At 42.6% G+C, this 19,690-nt stretch overlaps 1 protein-coding gene across 2 annotated transcripts in view; it reads left to right on the top strand.

The window, feature by feature from the left end:
- The window catches only part of LOC121586537 (transcription factor HIVEP3), a 34,464-nt gene extending 27,368 nt beyond the window's left edge, over positions 1–7,096 (top strand). For both annotated transcript variants that reach the window (XM_041903289.2, XM_041903287.2), the window contains exons 4-7: positions 2,027–2,202; positions 2,454–2,552; positions 4,248–5,059; positions 5,721–7,096. In XM_041903289.2, coding sequence (XP_041759223.2) covers positions 2,027–2,202; positions 2,454–2,552; positions 4,248–5,059; positions 5,721–6,329 — 1,696 coding nt within the window. In that variant the 3' untranslated portion in view covers positions 6,330–7,096. The remainder of the gene's footprint in view (positions 1–2,026; positions 2,203–2,453; positions 2,553–4,247; positions 5,060–5,720) is intronic.
- Positions 7,097–19,690: the final 12,594 nt, after the last annotated feature.

Genomic DNA, 19,690 nt, shown 5'->3' with positions numbered 1-19,690 from the left:
CATCTGTTCAGGCCGATGTGTGTGCGGGATGATAAGACAAAGCAGTGAGAGAGAGGAAGTCAAACAATGACCTTTCAGTATGGCTACAGTGAAGGGGGAGTGAAGGCTGAGTGAGGGAGGATTTAGTGTAGGCTGTCTCTCTGAAGATAAAGCTAGGGGCAGGATCTGTGAATGGGTGTCAGAGTAAACTATGAATTGCGTGGGTTGGTGGCCATCAATATGCCTACATGCTGTATATCAGTTCAGCATGTGGGATTTTTTGTCAGTGGGCACGTACACACGCATGCATCCACACACACACACACGCACACACACATTTGAAATACTTTATTTAAATCCACAAATCACATTACATCATAAATTATTCAAACATTTCAAAGGTTGTTGATGCAAGGAAACAAAAAGCACCTTCTCCTCCACACAGCTAGCCTGCCCATAACAGCTGAAACAGAGCAGTACCTTCTCCTCCACACAGCTAGCCTGCCCATAACAGCTGAAACAGAGCAGTACCTTCTCCTCCACACAGCTAGCCTGCCCATAACAGCTGAAACAGAGCAGTACCTTTTCCTCCACACAGCTAGCCTGCCCATAACAGCTGAAACAGAGCAGTACCTTCTCCTCCACACAGCTAGCCTGCCCATAACAGCTGAAACAGAGCAGTACCTTTTCCTCCGCACAGCTAGCCTGCCCATAACAGCTGAAACAGAGCAGTACCTTTTCCTCCACACAGCTAGCCTGCCCATAACAGCTGAAACAGAGCAGTACCTTCTCCTCCACACAGCTAGCCTGCCCATAACAGCTGAAACAGAGCAGTACCTTTTCCTCCACACAGCTAGCCTGCCCATAACAGCTGAAACAGAGCAGTACCTTCTCCTCCACACAGCTAGGCTGCCCATAACAGCTGAAACAGAGCAGTACCTAGCCAGTTGTTTTGTTCTACTCTTAGTCAGGCCTGCAATCTGAAGGCCACGTACAGTAAGCCTATGTATGTGGCCAAGACTGCCAAATTTCAATGGCACCAACTTGCATTTGTATCCTAGGCTGTCCACGCGTGATATGAGGGGCTGGTATTTAAAGAGTTTTTCAGAAAAGGCCTGCTCCATGTAACAATCGACACACACACACACACACACACACACACACACACAAACACACAAACACACAAACACAGCTGATATGGTTTAATGAAAGCTCCACATTGAACCCCTGTAAGGACCTCGCAACACCTGTCTCATTCATTCAGCCAAAACATCGCTTTTAAGGCACCAAACAGGGATTAAGTTGAGAAAATTAAGCATGTTAGCTATCATTGTAATTACCGATCATATTAATAGAAAGACGTTTTTGTTTTCTGTTTATTTGGAGCAGCTGGTCTGAGCCCAGGGTTTCCTCCCTCTCTGGTGTGTTTTTATTGGCTTGCTGTTCCAAACCCCAGCTGATGTTGCAGGCTCTCTGTGTTTGGACTGGGCTGGGTGGGGGTGGTGTGAGAGGGTGGTGATGGGGGTTAGAGTCCCACTGCACAGCCCCCACTTCAGCTTCACACAGTCAGGCTTTTATAACCGCAAACCAGAACACCCTCCACCCAAAAGCAGCAACACACACACACACACACACACACACACACACACACACACACACACACACACACACACAGGGTGGACCCCCTAACCAACTGAACTGAGTTCACTGTGTAAGAAGGGCGTTTGCCAAACAGATACAGCGATAAATAGAAACATTATAGCAGCTTGCAGGTGCTATTTACAGTACATATGGACTGTGGTTTTCATCAGGGGTGGAAATGAACTCACCACTGAAAATGTGACCCGGGATTCAGATCAAAAGATCAGAATTTAGGGAACTCTGTTATCTCAGGTTCCTCTCCATTCCTAGTTGTTATTGAAAGAGCACTAGCATCAAGTCACAAGGTTTTGTTGATATCACCAAGGTTTTTTGGTGGTAGCATTACCTATACATAATAACACTACACTAAATAAAAAATGTTCTCTCTCTCTCTCTCGTCCGTCAGCTACAGGTCTAGTGAGGAGTATGTGTACGTGCGGGGTCGAGGCCGGGGCAGATATGTGTGTGAGGAGTGTGGCATCCGCTGTAAGAAGCCTAGTATGCTGCATAAACACATCCGCCTGCACACCGACTCACGACCGTACGTCTGCAAGCACTGCAGCTTCGCCTTCAAAACCAAAGGTGAGCTTTGGATAGACACAGGATTGCTGCCTTACTGAGGTTATAGATAGTCACATGACTGTGACTCTCTAGTGGGTATGGATAGTTGGATAGGTACTGGAATGGCTGCCTTATTGGGACAAGGTCTCTCCTATAAAATAGATTTTTAAGGAAAAGGGTACTGCTGACCTGCTTGGAGTTGACATCTCTGTTCATCCAGTGTGTTGTAGGGATGTCAGTGATGGTAATGTAATGGTTCTCTGTTGTTCCAGGGAACCTCACTAAACACATGAAGTCCAAGGCCCATGGGAAGAAATGCCATGACGGGCCAATGACCGGCTCTTCCCTGGAAGAGACTGAGGCTGAAGAAGGTAAGATGATGTTACAGTGGCTTGCGAAAGTATTCACCCCCTTGGCATTTTTCCTATTTTGTTGCCTTACAACCTGGAATTAAAATGGATTTCTTGGGGGTTTGTATCATTTGATTTACACAACATGCCTACCACTTTGAAGATGCAAAATATTTTTTATTGTGAAACAAATAAGAAATAAGACAAAAAAACAGAAAACTTGAGCGTGCATAACTATTCATCCCCCCAAAGTCAATACTTTGTAGAGCCACCTTTTGCAGCAATTACAGCTGTAAGTCTCTTGGGGTATGTCTCTATAAGCTTGGCACATCTAGCCACTGGGATTTTTGCCCATTATTCAAGGCAAAACTGCTCCAGCTCCTTCAAGTTGGATGGGTTCCGCTGGTGTACAGCAATATTTAAGTCATACCACAGATTCTCAATTGGATTGAGGTCTGGGCTTTGACTAGGCCATTCCAAGACATTTGAATGTTTCCCCTTAAACCACTCGAGTGTCGCTTTAGCAGTATGCTTAGGGGCATTGTCCTGCTGGAAGCTGAACCTCCGTCCCAGTCTCAAATCTCTGGAAAGACTGACACAGTTTTCCCTCAAGAATTTCCCAGTATTTAGCGCCATCCATCATTCCTTCAATTCTGACCAGTTTCCCAGTCCCTGCCGATGAAAAACATCCCCACAGCATGATGCTGCCACCACCATGCTTCACTGTGGGGATGGTGTTCTCGGGGTGATGAGAGGTGTTGGGTTTGCGCCAGACATAGCGTTTTCCTTGAAGGCTAAAAGCTCAATTTTCATCTCAGCTGACCAGAGTACCTTCTTCCATATGTTTGGGGAGTCTCCCACATGGCTTTTGGTGAACACCAAATGTGTTTGCTTATTTTTTTCTTTAAGCAATGGCTTTTTTCTGGCCACTCTTCCGTAAAGCCCAGCTCTGTGGAGTATACGGCTTAAAGTGGTCCTATGGACAGCTCCTTCAGGGTTATCTTTGGTCTCTTTGTTGCCTCTCTGATTAATGCCCTCCTTGCCTGGTCCGTGAGTTTTGGTGGGCGGCACTCTCTTGGCAGGTTTGTTGTGGTGTCAAATTCTTTCAATTTTTTTATAATGGATTTAATGGTGCTCTGTGGGATGTTCAAAGTTTCTGATATTTTTTTATAACCCAACCCTGATCTGTACTTCTCCACAACTTTGTCCCTGACCTGTTTGGAGAGCTCCTTGGTCTTCATGGTGCCGCTTGCTTGGTGGTGCCCCTTGCTTAGTGGTGTTGTAGACTCTGGGGCATTTCAGAACAGGTGTATATATACTGAGATCATGTGACAGATCATGTGACACTTAGATTGCACACAGGTGGACTTTATTTAACTAATTATGTGACTTCTGAAGGTAATTGGTTGCACCAGATCTTATTTAGGGGCTTCATAGCAAAGGGGGTGAATACATATGCACGCACCACTTTTCCGTTATTAATTTTTTTGACATTTTTGTCTAAATTATTTTTTCATTTCACTTCACCAATTTGGACTATTTTGTGTATGTCCATTACATGAAATTCAAATAAAAATCAATTTAAATTACAGGTTGTAATGCAACAAAATAGTAAAAACACCATGGGGGATGAACACTTTTGCAAGGCACTGTATGTTGCAGTGTCTACCTTAGAAGTATCCAATAATACTTTGTTATGTTGCTTAATACTCTTAGACTGCTCAGTCTGGCCAGAGACAGGACAGGACGAGCACCGATACTCTGATGTCAGCGAAACTGAAGAAGACGATGATGACAACGAGTATGATGATGAAGATGATGATGGTGAGGAGGAGTCCTGGTCCCATGAAGACCCTTCCACCACCTCAACAAGCCACCTGAAGCCACCCAAACCCCCAGACCAGAACAGAACCACACCAGACCGGGACAGGACCAGACCATCAGGGTCAAGCCAGCTCAGCCAGCCTCAGAGGCTGAATCCCCGGGAGCCAAGCCTCTGTTACCCTGCTGGTTCCCCCAGCAAGAAGAGAGCTCTGTTCTCCCGGAGGAGGCACCTGGACCCCGATGGTCACCGCTCCCCACTGCACTGTCCATCACCAACTCCAGACCTATCTCCATCCCCATCCCTAACCCATCACCTTTCTCCTGCTCACTCCCTATCCCCTAGAGCGGACCTGTCCCCTCTCCGATGCCCTTCCCCCAGGCATTACCTCTCCCCTGTCTCCTGCCATCCCTCCACTCCACCACTCTCATCCCTGTCTCCTAGATATAACCTGTCCCCTGCCCCCTCCTACCCCTCCCCACCCTCCTCTCTGTCCCTGCTAGGTTGTCATGTCTCCTCCTCCCTAGAAAGACATCCTTCCCCCCTAAGAGGCCTCTCGCCTGTCAAGCCCAAGTCCCCCACCGGTGTCTCCCCTGCCCCTCAGGCAACCATCCCTGCTCAACACAGAGCCTGTCTGTCCAGACACCCATCTTCAAATCCCCACAGGGACAGACCTGCTACAGCTACAAGCTCCAAGGCAAAGCTGGTGAGTATTTCACTGTCTCTCTCTGTCACCCTTAGAACACAACACAGACACACCTTGTGTCCGACCTTGTTGATATTTGATCAAGGTAACTGTGGAAGACTGTTTGGCTCTCTTGCATTTTTGTTACATAATTGAATTTAATGTCTATAACGTGGGGACGGATTGGTTTGATAACCACAGTGATGCTCACTCACCTGCGACGTGATCTGTCTCTGTTTGGTTAGCCGGTTCGGTTCAGAGATTAAATAAACCCCTTTCTGCACACAAAGCAGTTGCTGTGCAGGCTAAACAGCCAAATCCGAGTAAAATAAACATCCAAAACAAATATAGATGCGCAGGCCGGTACATTCAGGGTTATTTTAAAGTCATACCTATATAGGAAAAGGAAGGAAGGGTAACTCTCTACTTTTATATGATTCAAACCAAACCAACAACACAAAACCTGAAAATAATGCAAGAGAGATCCCAAATAGACACAAACGTGTTTGTTCTGGGCAGTCGGTGATAAAACGAGACACACCTATCATAAGATGTCTGAGATTGTAACCTCAAGGACTGTGCCATCAGCCTCTAAATTTGTGTCAAAGTCGTGTTGACGTTGTGGTTTGGTTGCGTTGTGGTTTTAACCTTTACACCCTTCCTTCCCCTCATCCCCACCCAGCTGAAGAGCTACTCTGTTCAGGACGACGACGAGGTGCGTCCCCCTCTCCTGTCCCCCAGGACTAGACCATCCCGAGGGGGCCACGCGGGTGTCCTCAGCCACCTGCCTCTCCACTCCCAGCAATTAGCCAGGACCCCCAACCTGATGATCCCCATTGGGGGGATCCACATGGTACAGCCCAGGACCAGTCCACACTACAGCCTGGTGACTAGCCCTGTGGCAGCACAGAACACCCCTACCCCGGCAAGGATGGACCGGTCCATGGCAGCCCAGAACACCCCTACCCAAGCAGCAATAGACCGGACCAGGTCATCCCAGGACACTTCTACCTTAACAGGAATGGACCGGCCCATGACAGCCCTGAACACCCCTACCCCAGCAGAGATGGACCAGTCCAGGACCAGGAGAGCTGGACTGGACGAAGGGCCACTTAGTTGGCCTTCATTGCTGAAGCACCATCAAAACACTCTGAAAGAGGCTGCTAGGCCTAGCACTAGCATGCACACCAGCTACCAGGACAACAGGGTAGGAGAGGGAGAGGCCGGGGCTGGGTGCAGACAGTCAGGACCTCTCCCAGACAAGGCAGGTACGGCCCATGTACAGGTGTGATCCATGAGACCGGAGAATCATGGGAGTTGGAGTCAAAGGGAAGAAACTAAACTACTGTTCACTGGGACAGAGCTAAGAGGCACCTCACACACTACAGGTGCCCAGACGAGCACTTTGTCCAAGGGAACTACACACACAGAAAGAAATATAGATACACACGTTAGAGGAGGAAGTGTTTTTCCAGTGACTACCCAACGCCAAAAAAACACCTTCTTCTTTCCAGACTAAACTCTGATAGGAAGGAGCACCTTTAGGGAACAGTGCAACAGACTTGTCTTGGGTACATCTGATATTGCAGCGTATTTCCTACATAGGGGATACAGTGCCATTTGATCTCAGAGCTAGAAGCAGTTCTGGTTTTGAGACTGAAGAAGACTAAAGGAATCCAAGAAGAGCACTCAGAAGCGTATTGGCTTCTGACTATAATTTTATTATGTAATTATATGAATAATATATAGATACGTTGAATATGCAGTATATGTTTTGTAATCTTTTTTTACCCTCTTCTTTTGTTTGATGTCATTGCTGTTAATTTATTATTGATGTGCTCTTATGCAATTCTGTACTATCCTTTGTGAGGGCTGGAATGAAATGTAGATTATAAAGATTTTATTTAGTTTAACACTCCCCTTGTTGACACCTTTGATAACTCTATAATACATTATACTACCCTTGCTGTGTTTATACTGTATGATGTACAGGTGTAGGATCTTAATTTGACATATATTGTCACAGCAAAATAATCCTGCAGAAACAGGATTTGAACATTTACATTTTAGTCTTTTAGCAGATGCTCTTATCCAGAGCGACTTACAGGAACAATTAGGGTTAAGTGCCTTGCTCAAGGGCACATCAACAGATTCATCACCTAGTCGGTGAGGGGATTAGAACCAGCGACCTTTCGGTTACTGGCACAATGCTCTTAACCACTAAGCTACCTGCCGCCGTTTAGACCATAATGTTGCTTGATCGGTGGTTAGGCTATTAGCTGGCCAAAAGTAGGCTACAAGAAAAGTGCAATACTGTCAATATAACCGTGTGTTAGTGTGGGTTTTCTGTGAATTCATGTAAATCACAAAGCTCATCTGCATTTAATGTGGTGCAGGAAAATTAAGATCCTACACCTGTACGACCAAATATAGTACTAGAAATCTACTCACCCTGACCAGTATTTTGAAGTGCAATTTCTGTAAAGATTGTGGCTTGAAATGTCATTCTTAATGACTGTGATTATTTATTTTAGTTTTTAAGTTGGAATCCTTAATGGTGAAACAGCCACGTCCGTTTGCACTAACTTCTTTATTGTTGTAATATCGCAAACAACTAACACTTTTTTTTTTCTCACTCGGACATCGCTGCACGCACGCTAGAATGGCAGAATATGTACTGCTTTTTTTACCACGCTGACGGACGCTCCCGGGTCTGCTTCATCAACAAAACAAAAGCAAAGGCCGTGGGGCAGGCAGTGGTGCCGTTTCCCCACTGTGGATTCCATCTTTAAATATTGTTCATTTTTTACAATATGTTATCAGTTTGTTTTGAAGAATCAGGGTTAGAATTATATCTTATTTTCTACTATCTTGTTGAGACTAAATCTTGGAATAAGAATACGCATTCGGGGTAGAAAAGCTAACTGCACTCATTGGATAGTCATATAAATATATATTGTTTTGATCATCTGCTGTCCATGGTGCAGTCTATATTTATTGTCATAAATACAGTAATAACAGTTCGTTTTTATAAAGGAGTCAGTTTCCATATTTGTCATTTTCATGTTTTTTTGCCATTAAAACTAGTTTTTACAGATTTATAATGAAATGGTGCCCTGTGTATATTTACTTTCAACCTAAACATTTTGGTTCTGCATAATTCAATGCAGCATCACACAACAGTACTACAGTTTATCTTGTATTTTATATCGCCACCTTGTGGCTGCTAGTGTTAGTCACTCACTAGTCTAGTACATTTGTACAGTTGAGTCATTCACCAGACGCTCTCATCCAGAGCGATTTACAGTGTGTGCATTCAATATAGCTAGGTGGGACAACCACATATCACATTAAGACACTAGTCAGATACTAGTCATGTACAATGCCATGGACCAAATCAAACCCTTTAGAAGTTTAATTTCTAGCTGCAACCCTCCAAACGTTGTCACCTACTGTGTATTCTATCGCTCTATCCCAAACTGACCACTGTAGTTTACTTCTTCTTTAGCTATGTAACCAATATGGTAATAGTGCCACCTTATATGACAGGCTAGGTGGAACTTTCACCATTTTGCTTGGCCCTATCTACTTCTCTCAGCGGATATGGACTTGACTTGTGATAGTGACTCAACTGCTATTAGCCCCTACCCCCTTGTGGAAATCTGAGAGGATTATTTAAGCATTAAGGCCCGAGGATGTGTGGTATATGGCCAATATACCACGCCTAAGGGCTGTTCTAGCACGCAACGTTGAGTGCCTGGACACAGCCCTTAGCCGTGTGGTATATTGGCCATATATCACAAACCCCCGAGGTGCCTTATTGCTATTATAAACTGATTACCAACGTAATTAGGGTACTAAAAATAAATGTTTTGTCATACAGTCAGACTGTCAGTATTCAGGGATCGACCCACACAATTTATAAATAGGAATAACACCACCAGCCAGCTGGAATTGTTGCCATATTGCGTACACTTATTTATTTTTTTGTCATTTAGCAGACGCTCTTATCCAGAGCGATTTAGAGGAGCAATTAGGGTTAAGTGCCCTAGCAGATTTTTCACCTAGTCGGCTCGGGGATTAGAACCAGCGACCTTTCGGTTAATGGCACAACGCTCTTGACCGCTAAGCGACCTGGCACCTATCCACTTCTCTCAGATCTACACGAGTGTATAGGGTGCATAGGGCGTTATATGGGTTGATTTGGTATGGGGCATCTACAGTATACCCTGGAGTTACTGCAGCGGTTCATGATGTTTCTCTCACTATAAAGGACAATGTCTCTGTCAGCCACTAGATGTCACTAGCATCAAACCACTGGAGACCGATGCTCTGGACTGCAGTTTGCTGAAATCGATAACATCATGTAGTTAAGATATTGGTCATCCCTACCTTCTGTATTTCACCCAGAAATTGACATAAAGCCTAATTGACATAATTATACATTTCCAATTATTTCAGCCATGCTTGCATTTCAATCTACATATTCCCAATGTAATGTATTATTGGTAATGCAGTAGAGTCATTCTAATGAGAGCATGTTGAAATGAAATAATGAAATAATAATTGCAGAGGAAACATGTTACCAGACTGGTTCATTTGACCATCATATTTATTTTCGGAGACAGGGACATGACGAGAATGCAGAACATATAGTGAATAGGTAATTCTGGCTATCACATGGAAGATGGGTTAAATATACAGTGTCTTGCAAAAGTATTCATCCCCTTGGCGTTTTTCCTATTTTGTTGCATTACAACCTGTAATTTAAATGGATTTCTATTTGGATTTCATGTAATGGACATACACTAAATAGTCCAAATTGGTGAAGTGAAATGAAAAAGATAACTTGTTTCAAAAAATTCTAAAAAATATATAACGGAAAAGTGATGCGTGCGTATATAATAATAATAATATGCCATTTAGCAGACGCTTTTATCCAAAGCGACTTACAGTCATTCGTGCATACATTTTTGTGTATGAGTGGTCCCGGGGATCGAACCCACTACCTTGGCGTTACAAGCGCCGTGCTCTACCAGCTGAGCTACAGAGGACCACGATATATTCACCCCATTTGCTATGAAGCCCCTAAATAAGATCTGGTGCAACCAATTACCTTCAGAAGTCACATAATTAGTTAAATAAAGTCCACCTGTGTGCAATCTAAGTGTCACATGATCTCAGTATATATACACCTGTTCTGAAAGGCCCCAGAGTCTGCAACACCACTAAGCAAGGGGCACCCCCAAGCAAGCGGCACCATGAAGACCAAGGAGCTCTCCAAACAGGTCAGGGACAAAGTTGTGGAGAAGTACAGATCAGGGTTGGGTTATAAAAAAATATCAGAAACTTTGAACATCCCACGGAGCACCATTAAATCCATTATTAAAAAAATGGAAAGAATATAGCACCACAACAAACCTGCCAAGAGAGGGCCGCCCACCAAAACTCACAGACCAGGCAAGGAGGGCATTAATCAGAGAGGCAACAAAGAGACCAAAGATAACCCTGAAGGAGCTGCAAAGCTCCACAGCGGAGATTGGAGTATCTGTCCATAGCACCACTTTAAGCCATACACTCCACAGAGCTGGGCTTTATGGAAGAGTGGCCAGAAAAAAGCCAATGCTTAAAGAAAAAAATAAGCAAACACGTTTGGTGTTCGCCAAAAGGCATGTGGGAGACTCCCCAAACATATCGCCATCCATCATTCCATCCAATTCTGACCAGTTTCCCAGTCCCTGCCAATGTTTTTCATCGGCAGGGACTGGGAAACTGGTCAGAATTGAAGGAATGATGGATGGCGCTAAATACAGGGAAATTCTTGAGGGAAAACTGTTTCAGTTTTCCAGAGATTTGAGACTGGGATGGAGGTTCACCTTCCAGCAGGACAATGACCCTAAGCATACTGATAAAGCGAACACTCGAGTGGTTTAAGGGGAAACATTTAAATGTCTTGGAATGGCCTAGTCAAAGCCCAGACCTCAATCCAATTGAGAATCTGTGGTATGACTTAAAGATTGCTGTACACCAGTGGAACCCATCCAACTTGAAGGAGCTAGAGCAGTTTTGCCTTGAAGAATGGGCAAAAATCCCAGTGGCTAGATGTGCCAAGCATATAGAGACATACCCCAAGAGACTTGCAGCTGTAATTGCTGCAAAATGTGGCTCTACAAAGTATTGACTTTGGGGTGGTGAATAGTTATGCACGCTCAAGTTTTCTTTTTTTTTTTGGTCTTATTTCTTGTTTGTTTCACAATAAAAAATATTTTGCATCTTCAAAGTGGCAGGCATGTTGTGTACATCAAATTATACAAACCCCAAAAAAATCCATTTTAATTCCATTATTTTTTTAGGGGGTACATCAGCTTGAATATTGCAGATAGATTGTAGCTTCTGTCAATGTAATTGTCTGCATCACTTCCAATCCCCCATATATTATTTTGCAAATATATACACTACATGTCAAAAGTTTTAGAACACCTACTCATTCAACGGTTGTTCTTTATTTGGACTGTTTTCTACATTGTAGAATAAGAGTGAAGACATCAAAACTATTAAATAACACATATGGAATCATGTAGTAACCAAAAAAGTGTTAAACAAATCAAAAAATATATTTTATATTTGAGATTCTTCAAATAGCCACTCTTTGCCTTGATGACAGCTTTGCACACTCTTGGCATTCTCTCAACCAGCTTCACCTAGAATGCTTTTCCAACAGTCTTGAAGGAATTTCCACATATGCTGACCACTTGTTGGCTGCTTTTCCTTCACTCTGCAGTCTGACTCATCCCTAACCATCTCAATTTGGTTGAGGTCGGGGTATTGTGGAGGCCAGCTCATCTGATGCAGCACTCCATCACTCTCCTTCTTGGTAAAATAGCCCTTACACAGCCTGGAGGTGTGTTGGGTCATTGTCCTGTTGAAAAACAAATGATAGTCCCACTAAGCCCAAACCAGATGGGATGATGTATCACTGCAGAATGCTGTGGTAGCCATGCTGGTGTGCCTTGAATTCTAAATAAATCAAACAGTGTCTCCAGCAAAGCACCCCAACACCATAACTACTCCTCCTCCTCCATGTTTTACAGTGAGAAATACACATGCAGAGATCACCCGTTCACCCACACCGCGTCTCAGAAAGACACAGCGGTTGGAACCAAAAATCTCACATTTGGACTCTAGACCAAAGGACACATTTCCACCGGTCTAATGTCCATCGCTCGTGTTTCTATATATTCTTTTCTTTTTTTTGGGGGGGGGGGGGTTGATCAGCTTTAAAATTGCAGATAGTTTGTAACTTCCATCAATGTAATTGTCTGCATCCCTTCCAATCCCCCATATGTTTTTTTCTCACAATGTGTATATATATATATATACATTTGCGTCATAAGCAGACGCTTATCCAGAGCGACTTACAGGAGCAATTAGGGTTAAGTGCCTTGCTCAAGGGCATATTGACAGATTTTTCACCTAGTCGGCTCGAGGATTAGAACCAGCGACCTATCGGTTACTGGCACAACGCTCTAAGCTACCTGCCGCCCACATACATATATACACATATCCTTTAAAAAAAAATATTTCCCTTTATTACTTTCCAACCCCATGACCCCTTCCCTAATTGGAGTAAACTAGTGAACAACAATGCTTAGGCCTCTACTTCCAGCTTATACATACTATATACATTTTATGGACTCAGTCAATTTTACAATAATTCTATTTTGTTTGTTTTTACTCCTGAAATTCCTCTACCCTCAAACTCTCCGATCACTTTCATGATGTCCATCCGGTTTGCTTCTATATGCCATATCTTTCTAACTGTGCTCTTTCACAAAAGCTCTCAACCTATAACCTATATACTTATCATGGACACAGTATGCTTTACATTAGTTATCTTGTTGTTATTAGTTGTTGTTAGTTGTTATTAGTCCCATCCTTCAGCTCCATTCAACACCTCCCATCTTTTTCTTAACACCTTCCATATTGGATTTATTTTTGCCATATATTTTTCAACTGTACTGTTTCACATAAGTTCTGAACTGTTCTTTTCTCATGGTTTCTACAGATTTTAAATTAAAAATAAACATTTTTGCTAAAAGTATTATTATATTATTGATCAATTGACTATGACTTTTCAGATCACCCAGTAGTGCTATCTGCAGGGTTAGCTCCAGGTAAATATTGCAATCCTTCAGCCATTCCTGAACCTGTGACCAAAAACAAGCTACATGTGGTCCTCTGTAGCTCAGCTGGTACAGGGCGGCGCTTGTAACGCCAGGGTAGTGGGTTCGATCCCTGGGACCATCCATACACAAAAATGTATGCACACATGACTGTACGTCGCTTTGGATAAAAGCGTCTGCTAAATGTGATATTATTATTACATATGGACAGTACCAAAACAAATGATCTAATGATTCTGTCAATTCGCATCAACATCTGCAGAGCTGGGAAGGTTGTGTACCCCATATAAATATTATTCTACTGTTTGTAAGAATTTTGTATAATAATTTAAATTGAAAAATTCTGGCATCATTTTGCATATCAGTTCATATACCATGTGCCATGGAATCGGTACATCAAAAATCTCTTCCCAACTATTTTGTAATCTATATGGCACTGCTGTACATTTTTTGGCTCTTAAATGAAACTGGTTTACTTTTTTATTTATCACAATTTTCTTTAACCAATTATGGTCTTTAATGCAGGGCCGAGAGACAAGTTTCTTACTTTTTCCCCCTTCCACTTTCCTCTTCCATGTTTGCAGTAATGCTGCAATGTAGAGCAGACATTTCCATATGTTTTTGTTAGCTGCATGTGCAACGTAACTCTACCTATGATATAATTTACGAAGATTATACCTTTTCCAACATTTTTTCAAAAAATAATGTTTTTTTAAAATCAATTAGTATATTTGAGTTTAACCACAATATTTGTTGTATTATTTGTTCTGTCGTTTCTGGTGGATGAAATTGAAATCGCAACCAACTTTCTACGCCTTGTTTCAGAAGTAGTGATATTTAGGAGATTATTTCCTTTTCAAATAACTGAAAGTGAGAGGTTGTAATCTGAAAAGGGGGAAAAGGCTATTCTTGAACATGGGGTGAGACATTCTTACTAATTTGCTAGAGAACCAGTTCTTATTTAAGTATAACTTTTGTATGACTGAAGCCTTTAATGAGAGGTCTATTGCTTTCATATTTAATCATTTCTGCCCTCCGAATTCATTTAATTTTGTCTGCCTTGCCGTTCCAAATAAAATGGAATATATTTTTCTCATATCATTTAAAAAACTGTTCGCTAAGTGTAGGCAAGACCATAAGCAAATAGGTAAACTGGGATATTACTAAAGAGTTAATCAGGGTGATTTTTCCACAAATAGAACTTTCCATGTTAGCAAGATCTTACCTATTTTTGCTAACTTTCTATTAACATTTATTGGAGCGAGATCATTGATTAATTTCGAGATATGTATACCAAGTATATCCACATCACCATCAGACCATTTTATTAGTAAACTACACCGTAATATAAAAGTTGTATTTTTTAGTGATCCAATACGTAACATATAACGTAATATAGTACACTTATCATAATTTGGTTGTAAGAGAGGTTAGAAAATGTATCTAGATCATCTATGAGGCTGTGGAGGGATCCAAGTTGTGGATTTAAGAGAAAACATGAATCATCAGTGTACAATGACGCCTTTGTTTCTTTGTCTCACTATGAGGACAGTGTCTCTGTCAGCCACTAGATGTCACTACCATCAAGCGACTGGAGACCGATGCTCGGGACTGCGGTTTGCTGAAAACGATGACATCATGTAGTAAAGATATTGGTCATCACTCCGTACTGTATTTCACCCAGAAATTGACATAAAGCATAATTGACATAATTATACATTTCCAATTATTTCAGCCATGCTTGCATTTCAATCTACATATTCCCAATGTACTTTATTATTGGTAATCAGTAGAGTCATTCTAATGAGAACATGTTGAAATTAAATAATGAAATAATAATTGCAGAGGAAACATGTTACCAGACTGGTTCATTTGACCATTATATTTATTTTCGGAGACAGGGACATGACGAGAATGCAGAACATATAGTGAACAGGTCATTCTGGCTATCACATGGAAGATGGATTAAATATACACTACCAGTCAAATGTTTCGACACCTACTCATTCAAGGGTTTTTCTTTATTTTTACTATTTTCTACATTGTAGAATAATAGTAAAGACATCAAAACTATGAAATAACACATATGGAATCATGTAGTAACCAAAAAAGTGTTAAACAAATCAAAATATATTTTAGATTTTAGATTCTTCAAAGTAGCCACACTTTGCCTCATCAGACCAAAGGACAGATTTCCACCGGTCTAATGTCCATGCTCGTGTTTCTTGGCCCAAGCAGGTCTCTTCTTCTTATTGGTGTCCTTTAGTAGTGGTTTCTTTGCAGCAATTCGACCATGAAGGCCTGATTCACACAGTCCCCTCTGAACAGTTGATGTTGAGATGTGTCTGTTACTTGAACTCTGTGAAGCATTTATTTGGGCTGCAATCTGAGGTGAAGTTAACTCAAATAAAATAAAATAAAATAAAATAAAAATGTATTTGCCACATGCGCCGAATACAACAGGTGCAGACATTACAGTGAATTGCTTACTTACAGCCCTTAACCAACAGTGCATTTATTTTAAATAAAAAAGTAAAATAAAACAACAACAAAAAAGTGTTGAGAAAAAAAGGGCAGAAGTAAAATAAAATAACAGTAGGAAGGCTATATATACAGGGGGGTACCGGTGCAGAGTCAATGTGCGGGGGCACCGGCTAGTTGAGGTAGTTGAAGTAATATGTACATGTGGGTAGAGTTAAAGTGACTATGCATAATTAATTAACAGAGTAGCAGCAGCGTAAAAAGATGGGGTGGGGGGTGGGAGTGGGGGGGCAGTGCAAATAGTCAGGGTAGCCATGATTAGCTGTTCAGGAGTCTTATGGCTTGAGGGTAGAAGCTGTTGAGAAGTCTTTTGGACCTAGACTTGGCACTCCGGTACCACTTGCCATGCGGTAGCAGAGAGAACAGTCTATGACTAGGGTGGCTGGAGTCTTTGACAACTCTGACACCGCCTGGTATAGAGGTCCTGGATGGCAGGAAGCTTGGCCCCAGTGATGTACTGGGCCGTACGCACTACCCTCTGTAGTGCCTTGCGGTCGGAGGCCAAGCAGTTGCCATACCAGGCGGTGATGCAACCAGTCAGGATGCTCTTGATGGTGCAGCTGTAGAATCTTTTGAGGATCTGAGGACCCATGCCAAATCTTTTCAGTCTCCTGAGGGGGAATAGGCTTTGTCGTGCCCTCTTCACGACTGTGTTGGTGTGTTTGGACCATGATAGTTTGTTGGTGATGTGGACACCAAGGAACTTTAAGCTCTCAACCTGTTCCACTACAGCCCCGTCGATGAGAATGGGGGCGTGCTCAGTCCTCTTTTTTTTCCTGTAGACCACAATCATCTCCTTTGTCTTGGTCACGTTGAGGGAGAGGTTGTTATCCTGGCACCACACGGCCAGGTCTCTGACCTCCTCCCTATAGGCTGTCTTATCGTTGTCGGTGATCAGGCCTACCACTGTTGTGTCGTCGGCAAACTTAATGATGGTGTTGGAGTCGTGCCTGGCCATGCAGTCATGGGTGAACAGGGAGTACATGAGGGGACTGAGCACGCACCCCTGAGGGCCCCCGTGTTGAGGATCAGTGTGGCAGATGTGTTGTTACCTACCCTTACCAGCTGGGGGCGGCCCGTCAGGAAGTCCAGGATCCAGTTGCAGAGGGAGGTGTTTAGTCCCAGGATCCTTAGCTTAGTGATGAGCTTTGAGGGCACTATGGTGTTGAATGCTGAGCTGTAGTCAATGAATAGCATTCTCACATAGGTGTTCCTCTTGTCCAGGTGGGAAAGGGCAGTGTGGAGTGTAGCTTAGCATCTGCGTCATCTGACCACTTTTTTATTAACCGAGTCACTGGTGCTTCCTGCTTTAATTTTTGCTTATAAGCAGGAATCAGGAGGATATAGTTATGGTCAGATTTGCCAAATGGAGGGTGAGGGAGAGCTTTGTATGCGTCTCTGTGTGGAGTAAAGGTGGTCTAGAGTTTTTTTCTCCTCTGGTTGCACATTTAACATGCTGGTAGAAATTAGGTAGAACGGATTTAAGTTTCCCTGCATTAAAGGCCCCGGCCACTAGGAGCGCTGCCTCTGGATGAGCGTTTTCCTGTTCCCTTATGGCCTTATACAGCTCATTCAGTGCAATCTTAATGCCAGCATTGGTTTGTGGTGGTAAATAGACAGCTATGAAAAATATAGATGAAAACTCTCTTGGTAAATAGTGCGGTCTACAGCTTATCATAAGATACTCTACCTCAGGCGAGCAAAACCTCAAGACTTCCTTAGTATTTGATTTTGTGCACCAGCTGTTGTTTACAAATATACACAGACCACCACCCCTTGTCTTACCGGAGTCAGCCGTTCTATCCTGCCGATGTAGCGTATAGCCCGCTAGCTCAAATGAACTTATCCTCTGCACCAGTTTCATCATAGCGCTTGATGGCTTTTGCGACTGCACTTGAAGAACCTTTCAAAGTTCTTTACATTTTCCGTATTGACTGACCTTCATGCCTTAAAGTAATAATGGACTGTCATTTCTCTTTGCTTATTTGAGCTGTTCTTGCCATAATATGGACTTGGTCTTTTACCAAATAGGGCTATCTTCTGTATACCACCACTGCCTTGTCACAACACAACTGATTGGCTCAAACGCATTAAGAAGGAAAGAAATTCCACAAATTAACATTTAACAAGGCACTCCTGTTAATTGAAATGCATTCCAGGTAACTACCTCATGAAGCTGGTTGAGAGAATGCCAAGAGTATGCAAAGTTGTCATCAAGGCAAAGGGTGGCTACTTTGAAGAATTTCAAATATAAAATATATTTTGATTTGTTTAACACTTTTTTGGTTACTACATGATTCCATATGTGTTATTTAATAGTTTTGATGTCTTCACTATTATTCTACAATGTAGAAAATAGTAAAAATAAAGAAAAACCCTGGAATGAGTAGATGTGTCCAAACTTTTGACTGGTGCTGTGTATATAGTATATTGTCAGTATAAGTCTATATGGATGGAAAGAGCAGGAGCCACACATCATTTGTAATGCTTATTATCCATTCTCTCTTCGCCAAATATTAGGGAAATGTCTTGCACCCGAGGGAGCTGTTGAAGTGACATACTGATGTGTTGAAATGTGTGTTGAATCTCATTATATGAATTCCTCAGCTACCAGATATGACATGGAAGATTCAAGTGTTAGTTCTTGGCCATGATATTCATTAGGTCAATGAGTATGTTCAGTGAGAAGATATGCCGGTGGAGATGTTGATTATTATGGTCAGAGTTGGTTTATAATACAGGCTTGATACAGGATTTGTTATGGTTTCAAGATTCAGCCCTCATGGTTACACTCTCAACCCCCACTCATAAAGAGGTGTTGGGCCCACTTTAAAAGGGCCTGTTTACACATTCTTTACGCTGTGTCATCTCTACACACTCACACCAATGGAATTGACAGGAAAAGGAAACGGAAGAGAGCCAGTGGGTGGGGGGTGGGGGGGGGCAAACTGTCCTTAAAGGCAGGTGTGTGTTTTAATTGTTGCCCCATCCCCCATAAACCCCTCTGACCCGTGGAATATAGAAACTGATGTTGGCTTTTGTTCTTGTTTTCTAGCAAGCATTATCTCTCTCAGAGAAGTACGACATAACGCTAACATCCTGTCCTGTGATATCATCCAGTAAGTCACAAACCCGCCACATTCTAAACACATACCAAACTGACCATGACATTGCTCAATTAAAATTGCCATGGAGAATTTCCTGTCTGTCCTTTTAGACATTATTTAACTAGAGCCTACGTGCTGTTATCTTTCAGTATGCTTATCTATGCTACCCTGTCTATGGTTTCCTTCATGCAAATAATATTAAGGGGTTTTTATTGGGTGCATACAGATTAGTAATTGTGCAGATACTCAAACACTGTATGGTATTGACTGATACGGAGCATTCAAATGCAGACATCTCATTTTATGAGTCAAATATATCAAGTGTCAAAGATAGTGACTGCTCACCTACACTACATGGTATGTGGACACCCCTTCAAATTAGTGGCTTCGGCTATTTCAGCCACACCCGTTGCTGACAGGTGTATAAAATCGAGCACACAGCCATGCAATCTCCATAGACAAACATTGGCAGTAGAATGGCCTTAGTGAAGAGCTCAGGGACTTTCAACGTGGCACTGTCATAGGACGCCACCTTTCCAATAAGTCAGTTCATAAATTTCTGCCCTGCTAGAGCTGCTCTGGTCAACTGTAAGTGCTGTTATTGTGAAGTGGAAACGTCTAGGAGCAACAACGGCTCAGTCGTGAAGTGGTAGGCCACACAAGCTCACAGAACGGGACCGCCGAGTGCTGAAATGCGTAGCGCGTAAAAATCGTCTGTCCTCGTTTGCAACACTCACTATCGAGTTCCAAACTGCCTCTGGAAGCAACGTCAGCACAACAACTGTTTGTCGGGAGCTTCATGAAATGGGTTTCCATGGCCG

The sequence above is a fragment of the Coregonus clupeaformis genome, chromosome 17 (genome assembly GCF_020615455.1).
Source record: "Coregonus clupeaformis isolate EN_2021a chromosome 17, ASM2061545v1, whole genome shotgun sequence".
Taxonomy (NCBI): domain Eukaryota; kingdom Metazoa; phylum Chordata; class Actinopteri; order Salmoniformes; family Salmonidae; genus Coregonus; species Coregonus clupeaformis.
The sequence above is the reverse complement of the archived record's forward strand: the minus strand, read 5'-3'. Positions and strand labels throughout refer to the sequence as shown.